This window comes from Diadema antillarum, unplaced genomic scaffold (genome assembly GCF_040938485.1).
Source record: "Diadema antillarum isolate AM-2024a unplaced genomic scaffold, OU_Dant_1.0 scf00000070, whole genome shotgun sequence".
Lineage (NCBI taxonomy): Eukaryota > Metazoa > Echinodermata > Echinoidea > Diadematoida > Diadematidae > Diadema > Diadema antillarum.
The window spans coordinates 2,060,159-2,074,946 of NW_027270959.1; the positions used below are offsets into that span (position 1 = coordinate 2,060,159).

Consider the following 14,788-nt stretch of genomic DNA (forward strand, 5'->3'; position numbering starts at 1 on the left):
TCAAATTCAAATTCAGATAGAAAAAAAGCAGTAATTTTCTCAAAAAATACCGAAATCATCAAATTGGGCACTGTGACCCAACATGCTATATCGACAGGGCTTCAGATACGGAAAATTTAACCATGTGCCTTTTTGTGATTTTGCTGTGCAGTTTAACAATATTGTCACAGAGGCGGATCCAGGAATGCCATCAAAGAGGGGGCGCCTTCACAAAATTAAAGGGGGGGGGGGAGCGCATGCTCCCCACCCCCATTTTTTCCTTGTTTTTTGTTTAACCAAAAAAAAAAAAAAAAAAGGAGGGGTGGGGGGGGGGGGGGGGGGCGCCCAGTGCGCTCCCCCCGGATCCGCCACTGTGTCATGTTTATCATTTCCTCTCTGAGGGTGCAACTCTGTGCCCATGATTTGGTTTGGACTTCGAGTAGAGATAGGACGAATGGAAGATGAGATCGACGATCTCGAAGAAAGTAAGAATGCTTCCACCGAGCCACAGTCCAAGGGAACCGCCGATGTCGCCTGGAGACAGATACAAAAACATGAAGAGAAACCATGACCAAAATTACTGAACTCGAAGATCCCCGTTGCCTCGCATTTGAAGGACAATGGAGCGATGAAGCGTACATTGCATCTCAACATGCTAATGTAGAACATGCTAATATCACCACATTCTTTTGTCATGTAATATGACTTTCTATTTGTATTTTACGTTGAAATGCCACAAATGAATACAGCCTGTAAATGATAATTACAATATTATTTGTCGTCATCATGGTAACAGAAAATTACTCCCTATCAATATTTCATTTATAATGCAACAGGGAAATATATACCTAATGGATGCAGATTGACTATCAAGCTAAAACTGCTCGTTTCCAGTAATAGCCAATAACCACCGTCATTATAATCTGACATTGTAATATCAAAGTAACAATAAAACAAAGCCACATGTACGCCACAACAGCAAGGATTATGAATGTAGCAGTTTTGTATTTTTTCGTTAACACCATCAATTGACATGGATATATTGTGCTCACTTAAAATTAGCAATGCTAAAATTATATTGGTAGTTGCGTGTGTTTAGATATCGACGTGTTCGCCATTGGTGTAAAGTGTTTATTGCTGTTGCTTATTCTATGCTTCTTCATTATGTTAAAATTTTGTCTTTCGAGCAGATTGGAAGGGGGGGGGGTAATGTATTCTGTACTCACACAATAAACTGAAGAAATTGTAATCCTTTTTCTGTGTGATTCTCTGCACGGACATTTCCTTGAAGTAGACATTAAGATCGCATATGTTTTCCCTGGAATTAGAGCATTGTGAAAGAAGACGAAATTTGTCATATCAAACCACATCAAACTATCTCAAGAGAGTGAGTGAGGGTATACCACCACCACCACCACCAACAACAACAAAAATGATACCAATAACAATGACAATATGGATATTGATAAAGATGATAACAAATCTAATGGCAGCCAGTCAATTCAATTTTACACAGTCCTTCTTTCCGATTTGTTCATAATGAACACTAACCGAGAAAGTAAATTAATAAAGAATACGACATTGAAAGAACAAAGCAAGATAAAAAAACCCCGAACATATTAATAACATGTTGTCAAAAATAACCTCATAATCAATGATGGAAAAATGACATGGTTTTTAAAAAAAGGAAAGAGAATTTGTATGTGTGTCTGTGTGTCTGTGTGTGTGTTTGTGTGTGTGAGTGGCTGATTCTGTTACTTACCTGACATAGCTTTCGTTCAAGCCATGAAGTCTTTCAAACTTGGAGCTCCAAAATGTGCCAGGGTATTCCGCCTGTGACACGGTCGGGGAGTACGTCCGGAGGAAGCAGTCCGGAGGACAGTCACAAAACTTGTTCCTCACCCAAATATCTGCGTAAACAAAGTTTGCATTTTAGAACGTTAAGCGACATTACAGGTCCAATGCGACTTTTAACAGACAGAGTGGAATCGTATTAACAGCACAGCAGCAGAATTCAAAGTGAAACTAAAATAGGAAATATTTCAGATTTTCTGATATTTTCATGAAACGTTGGTTGCAATCACAAATAAGCATTGGTCAAGATGACGATGTCACCGCCTTCCAAATTTTATTCTGGTTGGAAAAAAGACAAAATAATGGTTAATATTTTGCTCAACCGCTTATCAACCTTTCCCTTTAAAGAAAATCAAAATTGCTAGGTTATCACTGCTCAATGATATTTTCCTCCAAAATGATATAATGCTTCTCTGTTTTTAAGTGACCTACAAGAGGAAATGTCTCTCTAGTCTGCATCCTCTCATGATTATAGTATGTGAAGTTCGCCAGTCACATGTCAGTAGTGGTAAATTGTCAACATTTTTTAGGTGATGTGAGTGCAATACCGGAATCTGTCATTAATCAGTCATTTATTCATATCAGTCCTCTATTTTATCAGTCATTATTTACTATGACTAATTAATCGATTAACCTTCACATCCAGTTTATGGTCTCCATTTGACCTTAAGTTGAGGGAGAAACTCTTGAATCTAATGACGACAGGATGGCTGCCCGAGAACTCAGACGAAAATTAATCATTGATATCTAGAATATGAAATATACGGGAAATATTCAAAGTAAAATATCTTCTGTAAAAACAAACTTTTCAAAGTCATTACAGATTATTCAGTTGAGAATACTAACAAAAATACAATACTCACGCCAGGACGGAATAATGCATGTGAATACATCCCAGGCTGTGCAATGTCTTGCATTACCTTATAAGATAAAACAAACAAACAAACAAACAAACAAACAAACAAACAAACAAACAGACAAATGACAATGATCTAAGAAAAATGTATACATATACCTATACGTATTTGCTACTTACTATTCACTGTACCGATGGTAATTGTCAGTGCATTTCTTCAAATTTAACCACCAAGAAAAACCACCAAGAAAATAACAAAAATAGAATGAGATATTGAGTGTCTGGAATGATCTTGATGATACCAATAATTCTTCCATTACTGCTACTTCTACTACTACTACTACTACTACTTTACTTCTGATGCTGCTACTACTACTACTACCACTACTACTACTACTACTACTACTACTATTACTATTACAACTACTACTTACTACTTATAATGGTACTACTACTACCTCTACAATGATTCTAACAATCAATGACATTAATGACAACTACAAAGATAATGATATTTTATATGACTGTGTACTGAAAATATGAAAGTTTGCGTAAAGGATAGTGATATTTTCTAAACATTGATCCATTGATAATGCCAAGTTAGAATTGCAAATAAATGTTTTGCTGGACAAAAATTGATACAACAGAGCGTCACCACAAGGGCAAGAGACTTTATATTGAAGAAAGAAGGAAACATCTCGTTTCGAAGCATTCAAGCATTTCAAATTCAAATTCAAATTCAGACTTTATTTTCACTCTGTTTTTTTTCAACAGAATGTACAAGAAACAATTATTATAAATTTGACATGCGAGTAATAAAATATACATAACCAGACAAGATTAGCGACATGTTCATGTCTACATGATCAGTACAAAAAAGATATATACTCTCTATATACACTCAGCGAGAAAAAAAAAGTGGAGGTACCCACTCAAAAGACTATGCTTGTATCGTGTGGGTACCTTTGAGGAAAAGGGGGAAATAAGGGGGATGAAAAGCTTACAACTACAAAGAGTGCGGGAAACTGGGAAAGTCGGGAATAGAAAAAAAAAGCAAAAGTGTGAAAAAAGGGAACAAAAAAAAAGGGGGGGGAGAGGAAGAGAGAGAGAGAGAGAGAGAGAGAGAGAAGCCTAAATTATTTTGATGTAATCACTAAGGGCGAAAGCCCTCAGAGATAATTAGCCAAGCGTCTTCAAAAGTGATACATTGTCGAGCTGCATTTCACATTGAGTGGTTGGTGGTGACAAGGATAAACTGCTTTGGCTATACGCCTCAATAATAATAACAATTATTCAGACAGGAAACTTGAAATATTATGAAACTATGCTTTTTGACAATACCTTGCATGTGAAGGGCTCTGCATCCGCACTGTTTAAGGTAAAAATCAGTTTCACATTCTTGGAGGCACGCATTGTGGGAGTACTCATCGAAATACTTTAAGTTCCGGCTCCCGCACTGTCCGTGTGGAGGAATAAGGTTTGTAGTCTGGATGGAATAAATAGATAAAAAGCAACGGTAACTTAATAATATCAGCAAGAGTTCCAACAAAATAATATGGATATGCATTTGTATAGACTTTCTACAGGTCTGAAATAAACTATCGTACTTGATTGGAAGTTATCTTATCGCTGATCGATACATGTAAATGTCACGCAATGTGATCGATATTTTTGAAAGGGACTCAAAATCATGAATGCAAAGACTGTCATCTTTATCTGAAATGTTTCGTATTAGTCTTTAAATAGTTCTTTATTGTGTTTCTTTTTGTGTTTGCGATGTCACTGCTGTAAGAGTCTCCAGTGAAACGAAATTAATAATCACGTTTTTATTTTGTTTTTCCAACAGATGCCTTCATTAATAACTTTCTTCTTACAATTATTTCTCTTTACAAAATTGTATTTCCTGAAACTGGAATCGGCAACACAGTGGCTCGAATTTAGCTGTGAGTTATCCAAACTGCTTAGTACCCCAAGCGAAAGGGGCGTATTACAGGCAAGTCAACAAAAGCTATCTATACATGGTTGATCAAATGAACAGTCTCCGGACTGAAGTATATGCCGTGCTTAAATAAAGGAATGAAATGAAATAAAATAAAATGGGGGACCACTGAAGTGTATAACCTTTAAGATTTATGATGTCTTCCAATGTTTCGTCTTTTCACGTCCAATTTTGATTACCTCGGTCACCTCCAGAGCTGTCAATGTCAACCTCCCTGGAGAGATAGCGAAGCCGGAACCCTCTACCAGTGGCAGGCTTCCCCGATCGTACACCAGGACTTGAAAGCCTACGGCTTGGGTGACCTTCGGGTCGTAGAAGTAATCGAACTGCTGCACGTCCAACACGATCTGCAAACCGTGTATTCTTCCTGTTATGAGAAACCATTGGAATTTCAGAGATGAATAGATACACATATAGACAGACAGACAGACAGACAAAATAGATAGAAAGATAGAAAGATAGAAAGATAGATAGATAGATAGACAGATAGATAGAAAGATAGATATTGATGATAGCTTGATAGATAGATAAACAGATTCTCCAGGATGCAGAGAATAGGCAGCCAGTACGTCGGTCATCTCAATTATCTCAAAGCTGAAAGAGCGGCGTCATCTAGATTAGGATTCATTTCCCTCGAAACAGAATTAAAGAAATGAAATTGTTTTTAATTTCCAGCGATTATTGTTATGGAAATATGAGAATTTCAGACTTTGGCGCCATTTTGGCTGCCATTATGAATATCTCAAAGCGCTCAAGGATTCAAGAGTTGTATCATCCAGATTCAGGCTATAGCTATAAGGTTTCTCACCTGATGAGAATGTCGTTAAATCGGGGAGACCGTTTTCGTGGTCATTGAACACGAAGCATACACCCCAGTCCGTCATTCTCGTTGTCAGGTTGGCCCAAGAAAGACTCGAGTCTTGATTCCATCTTACTCTTAAACAAACAAACAAACAAACAAACAAACAAACAAACAAACAAACAAACAAAGAAGCAAGCACAAAACAAATGAAACAATAAAAAGTGATGTGCAAGATTTCAAAACAATTTCCTGATCCATAATGTCTCAATATGAAATCTATAATACATGATGATATCAATAATAACTAGAATGATTGAATGAATTTCATCCACCAGTTCGAAATTGCGAGTCATTTATAAGGAGAGATAGAAAAAAAATGGAGTAAAAAAGAACATGAAATGATTATGCATTTAGTATGTCAAACATGTAGATCATGATATTTTTTCTGATATGTTTACAGAATAAGCATTGTATTCATGAGATTTAAAACAAACAATAAGACAGTAAATGTTAACATGAAAGTTAATACCCTGATTTGATCATTACCCCCCCCCCCAAAAAAAAAATGATAATAATAAAGTCTACGATAAGCCTCACAGCTATTTTCATTTCATAACTTCCATTCGACTCTAAAAGGACAACATGTATACATTATTTTACCCGGTAAATGCTCTGTAACGATACCACTCGATTTTATATGTTACGTCGAGCGATATTTCGCTGGCCCTTACACCTATCAGTCGCATCCTACTCGCGTGCATGCAAGTTATAAGTAGTCTGAGTGTTCGTGTTCGGGCGATTACCGTTATCGATACAGGGGAACCGACGAGTTTATTAAAGCACAAACAGAAGGTAAATTTCGTAAACGGTAGTGTGTGTGTTTGTTTACGTTCTCTTCTTAGAAATGATAGCCATGCTATAGGTACTTCATTAGCATGTCTTTTTAAGTAGAAACAGATAATCAAACGTTTTTCTTGAGCTCGGCAATCCACCTAAACTCGGACTTACGCCAAAATTGAGTCTCTCGGCCGATGTCCATTACGGAGGTACAGATCCGTGATGTTGACAGATTCAAGCATGGATCTGTAAGGTGTGTAGTCCATGTTTGGGTATTCAAACGTGTAGCTCTCCAGAAAGTCACCGAATTCTGTGTGGGCGGTTGCACTGGCTCTGCAGGGTATAGGAAAAAGAAATTTAAGGTAGGCTACTTCATAGTAAGAGCCTTTTAGTTACTAGACATCAGCAAACGGGATTTAACCTTCGATCCGACCTTATCTTTTCTTTCTTTTTAAATGACCCACCTGAGAATCCTTCTCTGACCAAAAGTGCGAGATTAAAAAATTCCTATCCGAGCAAAGTAAAAAAAAATATCTTATTTGAACTGAACGTATTGTGGTTTTAAAGCAGAAATTTATAGAGAATTTAGAAATATGACAAGTTTGATATCTACGGAAAGCTAACAAGCTAGTTAACAAAACTGGATATCTTTTACACGATGTAACTTTACCCCCAAACTGTTTTTGAGATTGAAAAAAACACCCAATTTCCATGACCACGTAGCTCCGTTCGTTACAAGAAATATCGGATTTGAGCGACGTCACCTAATGTGTATGAGCTGATTTGCCGTTCGGCTAATGAGACCCGCTCTGGCAAAACCCGAAACTTCTCGGCAAATGTGATTTCCCGCTACAGCCCGAAAAAGGTCAAAAATTAATGACCTACCTTAGTAACCAAATTGACATTTTGGTATCACGTTGTAGGGGAAATTTTCTAGTCTCTAATTGATATCAACAACATTTCGAAATACAACCTACAAACTGTGGAATTTGAAAGAGAAAAGTGGGATGTCAATCTCAAATGTTGGCCAAAATCTTACGTCTAAAGACCAAATCACCTTCGCTTACGGCGAAAATGACTGTGTCTTTACATATTCTGCGTTGAACCCTGACACATTTGGTACGTATAGAAAGCTCTACCTCTGCTTATTCCAAATAATATGGTCATGGCATGATGTCCTGCTACTTACTTTCATTAATAAATTCGTCTGAAACATGCGTAAGTTTATGCAAATCGTCTCCCAGACGCGTAAACACCCTTGTTGCTTACCAAGACACGTGATCGAAATACGTGTTCACGATTTGTCAACTGCGCCGAGGACCCCCTTGTTTACAAGCAACCTACGTGTTATACTATATAATGAATATTGGGATCGCTGCAGCAGCGGTGCATGCTTGCATGCAACACGTGTATCGTGACTGTTGCTCAGCACGGAAATGTTGCAGTTTCCCGCTTTGTTAGACTGTTTTTCTTAGCAAGTTGAGATAGAAATTAGAATTTAAGCCAACAAACAAGAGAAAAAGAAGGTCATATTTATCTAACAAACCTTAATCATGCCATTTCGAAGAAGAATCAAGCTGAAATCACGGCATCAAGGAATACCTCTTCACTGCCGATTCTGGTGGTACTGTTGTGCGTACATGTACACCTGATCACGGCAATCGCGAATCTTGAGCTGATTACGGTAGGTTTTGTGCTTTTCAAACGTCGTATTTCCGTAAATTTATGGGTGTAAAAATGATTTCTAATCAATTACAGCTGTTTGACTTAGTTATCATCCTTCATGACTATGTAAGATTACCTCAGCTCTACGCAATTCCCCCACAATGATCGATTTGTTGTGTCAATAATAACAGCAAATTGTGGCTGTACGAAGGAACAGCTGATCACGGCAATCGTGAATCTTGAGCTGACGATATGTTTTGTGCTTGTGTAAAATATGATTCCAATGAACACAAACAAACAAACAATTTCACAACGTGAATATATAGTTTTGGCTGACGATTTTTTCTAAATTGACAACAAATTACAAACCAATTTCCTGAAAAGTGCCCACACTCTGCCTATAGATACGTAAATCCCACTGGGTTGCATAAACACGTAGTGACGTCACAGATTTGGCACTTTTCGTAGCCGCATCGACCTTTTTCCAGTGCTCAAATTTGGTCAAAATAAAGATTCTTATATTCAAAGCAGAGACAACTTTATTGCATGATTTGTGTCAGAAATTAATCAAAATAACATTAAATGATGGAAAACAGTCAATTTATACGATATTAGTTCCTATAAATTTCTTCTTTAAGTGATGATAGGCCTATCCTTGTAAATTTGAGACTGGCGATCAAGATAATGTTCCAACCACGATTATTTTTTTTTTTGTCATACAATTCTAGGGGAACCTGTTGCAAAGTGGCGAAATCCGAAGATTTTAGAACCTCGTAAGGTAAACGCAATTGAGGTTCAGTCTTGTTTTTAAAGTAATCTTCATTTATTATACAATCTTCGTTTATGGATTAAGCCCTGCACCAAACGATGGCCCACTTGCATGTATGTACATGTATATGAAAATGCATGCGACACCTCGTAAGCGGTTTATTGCCAAAAATGTTTGCTAGTGCCAATATATCACGACAATGAAACCAACTGCCATCAACATCCAACTCCTTCATTCTGAAACCATCATGATGTTTTCCAAACGACCTTGCTCATACCTTAACACTGCAGTGGTTATAGGCAACCAAACTGTTGCTTGTTGACGAAGTATGCCCTCTATGTTAACCCAAGGAAAGCTACAGTCATTTTTTCCTTCCGATTGACGTGCTAAGTTTCTTAATTCAACTTACCTCTATATTCAGCTTCTACAACAGGAGGTCTGCTCACATGATATGAACACGGGGGAAATCGATTGCTTTTTTGGGAAATTCTTCTCTTCCCGTTAAAATTTTGAATATTTGTTGGCTGCTGTTAGCTGTCAAGAAAAAGTGGCGCGTCGAAAGGGAGTGATCTTATTTTTGATGCGATGAAGAGTTCGCACGCAATACGATTAATTATTGTATCTACTGCACGTGTATAATCTAATCCTGTCAAGTTAACCTTTTTCAAATGTCTTTAATCGTCTTCGTGTTGTTCGTCACAAATGCATCAACGCCATTATCTTATTGCATAATCATCTTAGTGTATCGAACTACTGCATTACAAATTCAAGCTTAAAATATCTTTTTTTTCTGATACTTATACCGACAAAGATATGACGATAATATTACTTTTGTTTTTCCACTTGCTCTGCTTGAAGACGAAATGAATTTGAAGTAAATCAAGTAACATTTTAACAGTTGATGGTCATCAGACATAAAAGGAGACATACACTATAAAAGACTGAAATGTCTTATGGAGACAAAGTCACCTGAAAACATTGTAATTGCATATTGCCACAGAAGGGAACCTATGCTGGGTGACGTAATCGACCGATATATCGACACTTTTGGGATCGCTCTTGAAGTAAAGGGTCCGCTCGACCACTTGATAACCAGTCACGCCCAAACCAAGTGCCACCAACGTCATCCAGAAAATTCTAGAAAACAAGAATGGGATGAAAGGGAGATTTTACGTCATGAGCAATTAACTTTAATTAACACGACACGTAATTTTTAGCTGAATTTAACCGGATCAGTAACAATTTCAACAGATTCAGACAAAAACCCTGATTGAGAATTCTACCACGTACTAATAATACTACTTCTACTACTGCTACTTAAATCACTCCAGATATCATTAGCATTGCCGCCATGTCAAACAACCTTTTTGAAAGGTAACAATGATACTTACAACAAGGGTACACACGATCGTTATTTAGTCGTCTCTGCAAATAAAGAGCTTGCTTCCAAAATGAGTTAAATCCATCATTTTTCAATGGATTTAGCGCCTTTTGGTTGAAAGCTCTTCAAATGTACCACACAAAGTCATATCATCGTCATCATCATCATCATTACAAATTAAGATCGTTGGTGTTGTCGGAATATTATTACTGTTCTTTAACCCAAGGGATGATAACAGAAGTTAATCTGTCCACTGACTATCAATGATAATTATAATGACAGTAATAGTGATAATGGCGTGTGATAAATCATACTGCTAACAATGGGAATAATAATAGTGATAATGAGAGTAACTATTGCAATCATGGTCGATAACAATGGAAAGAGTTAAAATTGCTATGATAATCATCATCGTCGTTAAAGATAGGTCCTACTAGGTTCACCTTAGTCAGTTGTTAATGTAATTGTGGAACATTTTCTTCACTCACCGTCTCCATTTTATTTCGGACGGGCTGAAGGCATATTTCACCCCAGCCACCCCGACAGCTTCGGGCACTGCTCTGTAGAAAACGGCGAACCAGGAAACTTTGTCCCGATATTTTAAGTACGTCAACGGGCGGCTGACAGTGCCGAGGCCTGGGTTACTCCGATCACTCTCAGCAGTCGACTGGTTGTCGTACGGGTACGTCTGGACACCACCACTGCTTTCTACCTCAATTCTATTCACAGGCATTTTCACGCGAGTATTATGTATGCCACCTTTTATTCTACAAACAACCTATTTAGAATTTCCTCCACTAGAATTCTTGCATATAATTTCACGTAAAATCACTTGGAAATCCACTATATTTACAATCAAACAGTCGCAGTTATTCCATTCGTTTATGGTAAAATCTGGCAATTAAGTGAAATACAGTTACCGCTGCCTTTTAAAAGTGCATGCTTATTAGGTGCCTATTAGTCTCAAATTTTGACCACTGTGTCAATTTCAGATTTTTTTTTTTGTCTAAATCTCTCTCCCCCTATCACGACATCTTTCTCGTGCATTCTCTTTCCCCCCTCATTAAATGATTTTCCTCAGATTGATATTTACTCGGTCATTATGACCTTCACTGGAAATCCAACCTGATGCTTGTTAATGGCGGAGATTGCCAATTACGCTTTCATTCGCTGAAATGGAGCAAAATTATTTTGTCATGAGCGACAACTGGACCTAGGGGGAGAGGGTGTGTGTGTTTGTGTGTGTGTTTGATTGTGTTTGTCCGTGAGTGCACGTAGGTGAGTGTGTGTGTGTGTGGAGAGAGAGAGAGAGAGAGAGAGAGAAAGAGAGATATAAAAAGAGAAAAAAACTAGATTAATTTATCGATGTAGGCTAATAGATAGATATTACCGTAAGTGCCGTCCTCCATCATACATAGTGTATCATTATTGATGATGATGGGGCAGTCACTAGTTAGAATATTGCAAACCGAAATATCTTTTTACGTCATGCAATCTGCAGCAGCTTTCTAACTCTACAGGCAATAACAATTCCCAGTCTGTTGCAGCGATTATCATTGCCATTAATATAGTAATAATTACAATTTTTATCATTTCTATGATGACGATGATGTTAATGACTATGATGACTATGATATTAAGAATAATAATAACAATAATGATAATAATGATACTACTACTACTACTACTACTAATAATAATAATAATGATGATAATAATAATTATCATTATCATTATTATTGTCATTACCAATTTGAAAGGGAATCGACGACGACTGTCTGTAATACGTATGTTAATAAGCCTCGTAGCTCTGAAAATCTTTTAGTAATTACGTAATTTTGTACTAATAATGGAAAGATGCCTCATTGATATTATTACATTAATGTATTTCTGTGAGTGAAAATGTGCTACTGCAGAACGAGCACATCTGCTGAAGTCACCGAGGTCATAGGGAACGGCATCCTGCCCCCCACCTTTCGTGATTATAGCAATCCTAAAAACTAACAAAACAACGACGACGACAACAACAACAACATCAACAACATCAACACAGCAACGCTACTATATTAAGTTACTACTACTAGCTCCTACTAGTTCTTCTTCTACTACTACTACTTCTACTACTACTACTTTTACTACTAGTATTATTACTACTGCCATTTTTACTTCTACTGTGACTGCTGCTGCTGCAGCTGCTTCCTCTACTTCTACTGCTACTATTATGTCTACTACTGCTATGAGGCCTACAGATGCAACCTAATTAGTACTCATGGTTATTACAAGAATGGAATAATAAGAACTTGACCCCCCAAAAAAACAACAACAACACACCAAACAAACAAACCTTAATGTCAGGCAATAGTAGTGTGTGAAAAGAAGTAATGAACCCTACACCCTGTTACCGTGCTGTTGAAAACTTGTTAATATGTAATGTGAAGGCACATTGATGATGATCAGACAGGACAGCGTATAACTAAAAATATACGCCTAAAACTGACATCTTATGTGCACTTCACAGTCGTGACAGTCAACGATGAAACGACGAAACTGAAAATGTGGCCAAGCGCCCTCTTTTGGTTGATTACAGGGAATGTTTTGCATAGTGGTTCTGAGTAATTGTTGCAAAGAGGGCTGGCGAGAAGAGACGAGACAGAAAGAGACAAAAAGGGGGGGGGGCGATAGACAAATGAGGAATAAAGAAAGGAAAGATGTCGACATCATTATGGAGCGCTATGAGAGAGCTCATGTGACTTTGCCCTCAAAGTCGTATAAATCATATACTCAATAATAAAGGATGAAGCAACATGGACGGCGTAACCAGAAAAACTTGGAAAATTGCGGTGAAGCCCCCCCCCCCTTTTTTTTTGCTTGCCTGGTGATGAAACCCGGATCGTAAAATATAAACTGGTCCCTCTCACTTTTAAAAACGTGGCTCTGGCCCTGAGTTATAGACAAACATCAGAAGGCTATCCCACGTGATATAGTAAAACGAAATTGAAAGTTCAGCTCTAATAGCATCCGTCATAAGTAGCCTACTTGATATTATTTTCTATACCCGCATAGTTTTATTCAACTAACGATTTGTCCGCCATTTCGAAGGGATACACAAAGAAATAACAATTTACTGCTTGAATAATCATTAATATCAGTCCAAGAGAATCATATCATAACACATGGATTCTCTGTCCACAATTACACCGACTTTTACTGTCAACATTCCCCAGCAGTATTGGACAAAGTATGCGAGAATGTAGCAATAGAAACCGGCAAGGGGAGAAATAATCGCTGCTTAACTTCATCACCACCCTGATTTCATCATAGAGAACCAGTCTGCGCCTACTTCGCCAAGTTTGTGTCTCTCTTGTATGAAGTTTTGTCTTTCTTCCTCTAACTGGTTAAAGCACTCAATCTATAAATTATCATAAACTGGTATGTAGATTCGACCACAAATCCTTACCAGATTTCCTGTTTAGAATACAATATCTAAACATCACTTTGCTGTGGACTGTAATGAAACATTTTAAGGGGATGGAAATGTGCAGGGGCGGATCCAGGAATTCCGTAAAGAGGGGGCGCGTTTACAAAATTAAAGGGGGGGGGGCGCCCGCACCCCTCCCCCATTTTTTTCTTTTTATTTCTTTTGTTTCAACAAAAAATAAAGGGGGGGGGGGCGTGCGCCGGTTGCGATCCTCCCTGGATCCGCCCCTGATGTGGTTATCAGTTTCTGTTCACCCGCACATGATATGCAGTTAATCTTCTTTCTTTCTAACCGATGTGACTGTAATGTTATGAGGGGAAGACACCATTCTCCGTTCGCAGTTGCGACCGATATATCAATTTCCCTGAAATTCAGTGGCACTTTAAAATTCTCTTCATTCACATCTTGTTCTATTCTTCTCAATGTCTGGCTTTGGTGTACATACTTAAGTCAACACGAACGTGTCGAAGGATTTCTCTCTAATGCCTATCTCGGTCGGTGATATGTTGATAATTGAGTAACAATTACGGAGAACAAACCGTACCTGTCCGTTCTCATATTGGTACGTCAATGGTTAGAGTAATCATGGAAGTCAAAGAACAGATCATAACATTCTCTGCCTTGAAGAACTGCCGTGAAAAGTACACTTTATAAAGGACTGAAAAGGTATAGTGCCATCATCTGCACATCCCCTCTCCAAACACACACAAATGTATCCTCTTTTCGATTAAAAAAAAATCACACATACATCCTCATGCGCCACCCTGACAGTACACAATCATGTACGAGACGAAAAGTAACAACTGAGAACGGAAGAGAGAGAGAGAGAGAGAGAGAGAGAGAGAGAAAGGGAAAGGAGCTGTATAGTTGGCCAGGGTAGAAATCATACCAACTTAGGCTTCATGTGATAATTAGGGGATGAAGGGATCTACTCATTATGCAGCTTCAAGAGCCGAGCATGTCGAGGACATAATCTGATGAAAGGCAGAAAAAGACAAGTAGCCTCGCATCCCCCTCCTCATCCTATCTATCCGAGATCGAAACATTTTGAGCAATTGCCACTCATCAATCTATCGCAGCAGCAAATCTTGTCAGTCGCATTAAAACGTAATCTACTGTCACATCATTCCACGTACGGGAGAGAGAAGCTCCTTCTGAATTTATTTAT

General features: G+C 38.0%; 1 protein-coding gene across 1 annotated transcript; it reads right to left on the reverse strand.

Annotated features, from left to right (window-relative positions):
- Positions 1-364: 364 nt before the first annotated feature.
- LOC139716829 (acid-sensing ion channel 1C-like) lies at positions 365-10,875 on the reverse strand. The gene is made up of 9 exons (XM_071628362.1): positions 10,631-10,875; positions 9,731-9,898; positions 6,499-6,660; positions 5,497-5,624; positions 4,868-5,055; positions 4,031-4,175; positions 1,742-1,889; positions 1,206-1,297; positions 365-513 (listed from the first exon to the last, which is right to left on the reverse strand). The coding sequence occupies exons 1-9, from the start codon at positions 10,873-10,875 to the stop codon at positions 365-367; spliced, it is 1,425 nt and encodes a 474-aa protein (XP_071484463.1).
- Positions 10,876-14,788: the final 3,913 nt, after the last annotated feature.

What these genes read in the sequence shown, in the direction of transcription:
- LOC139716829 (XM_071628362.1), bottom strand. Translation starts at nt 10,875, where the DNA reads ATGCCTGTGAATAGAATTGAGGTAGAAAGCAGTGGTGGTGTCCAGACG. An exon ending in CAGAGCCCTTCACATGCAAG is followed by an intron (nt 1,890 to 4,030) that starts GTATTGTCAAAA and finishes TTGTTTACGCAG; the next exon opens with ATATTTGGGTGAGGAACAAG. An exon ending in TTGAACGAAAGCTATGTCAG is followed by an intron (nt 1,298 to 1,741) that starts GTAAGTAACAGA and finishes CTCTAATTCCAG; the next exon opens with GGAAAACATATGCGATCTTA.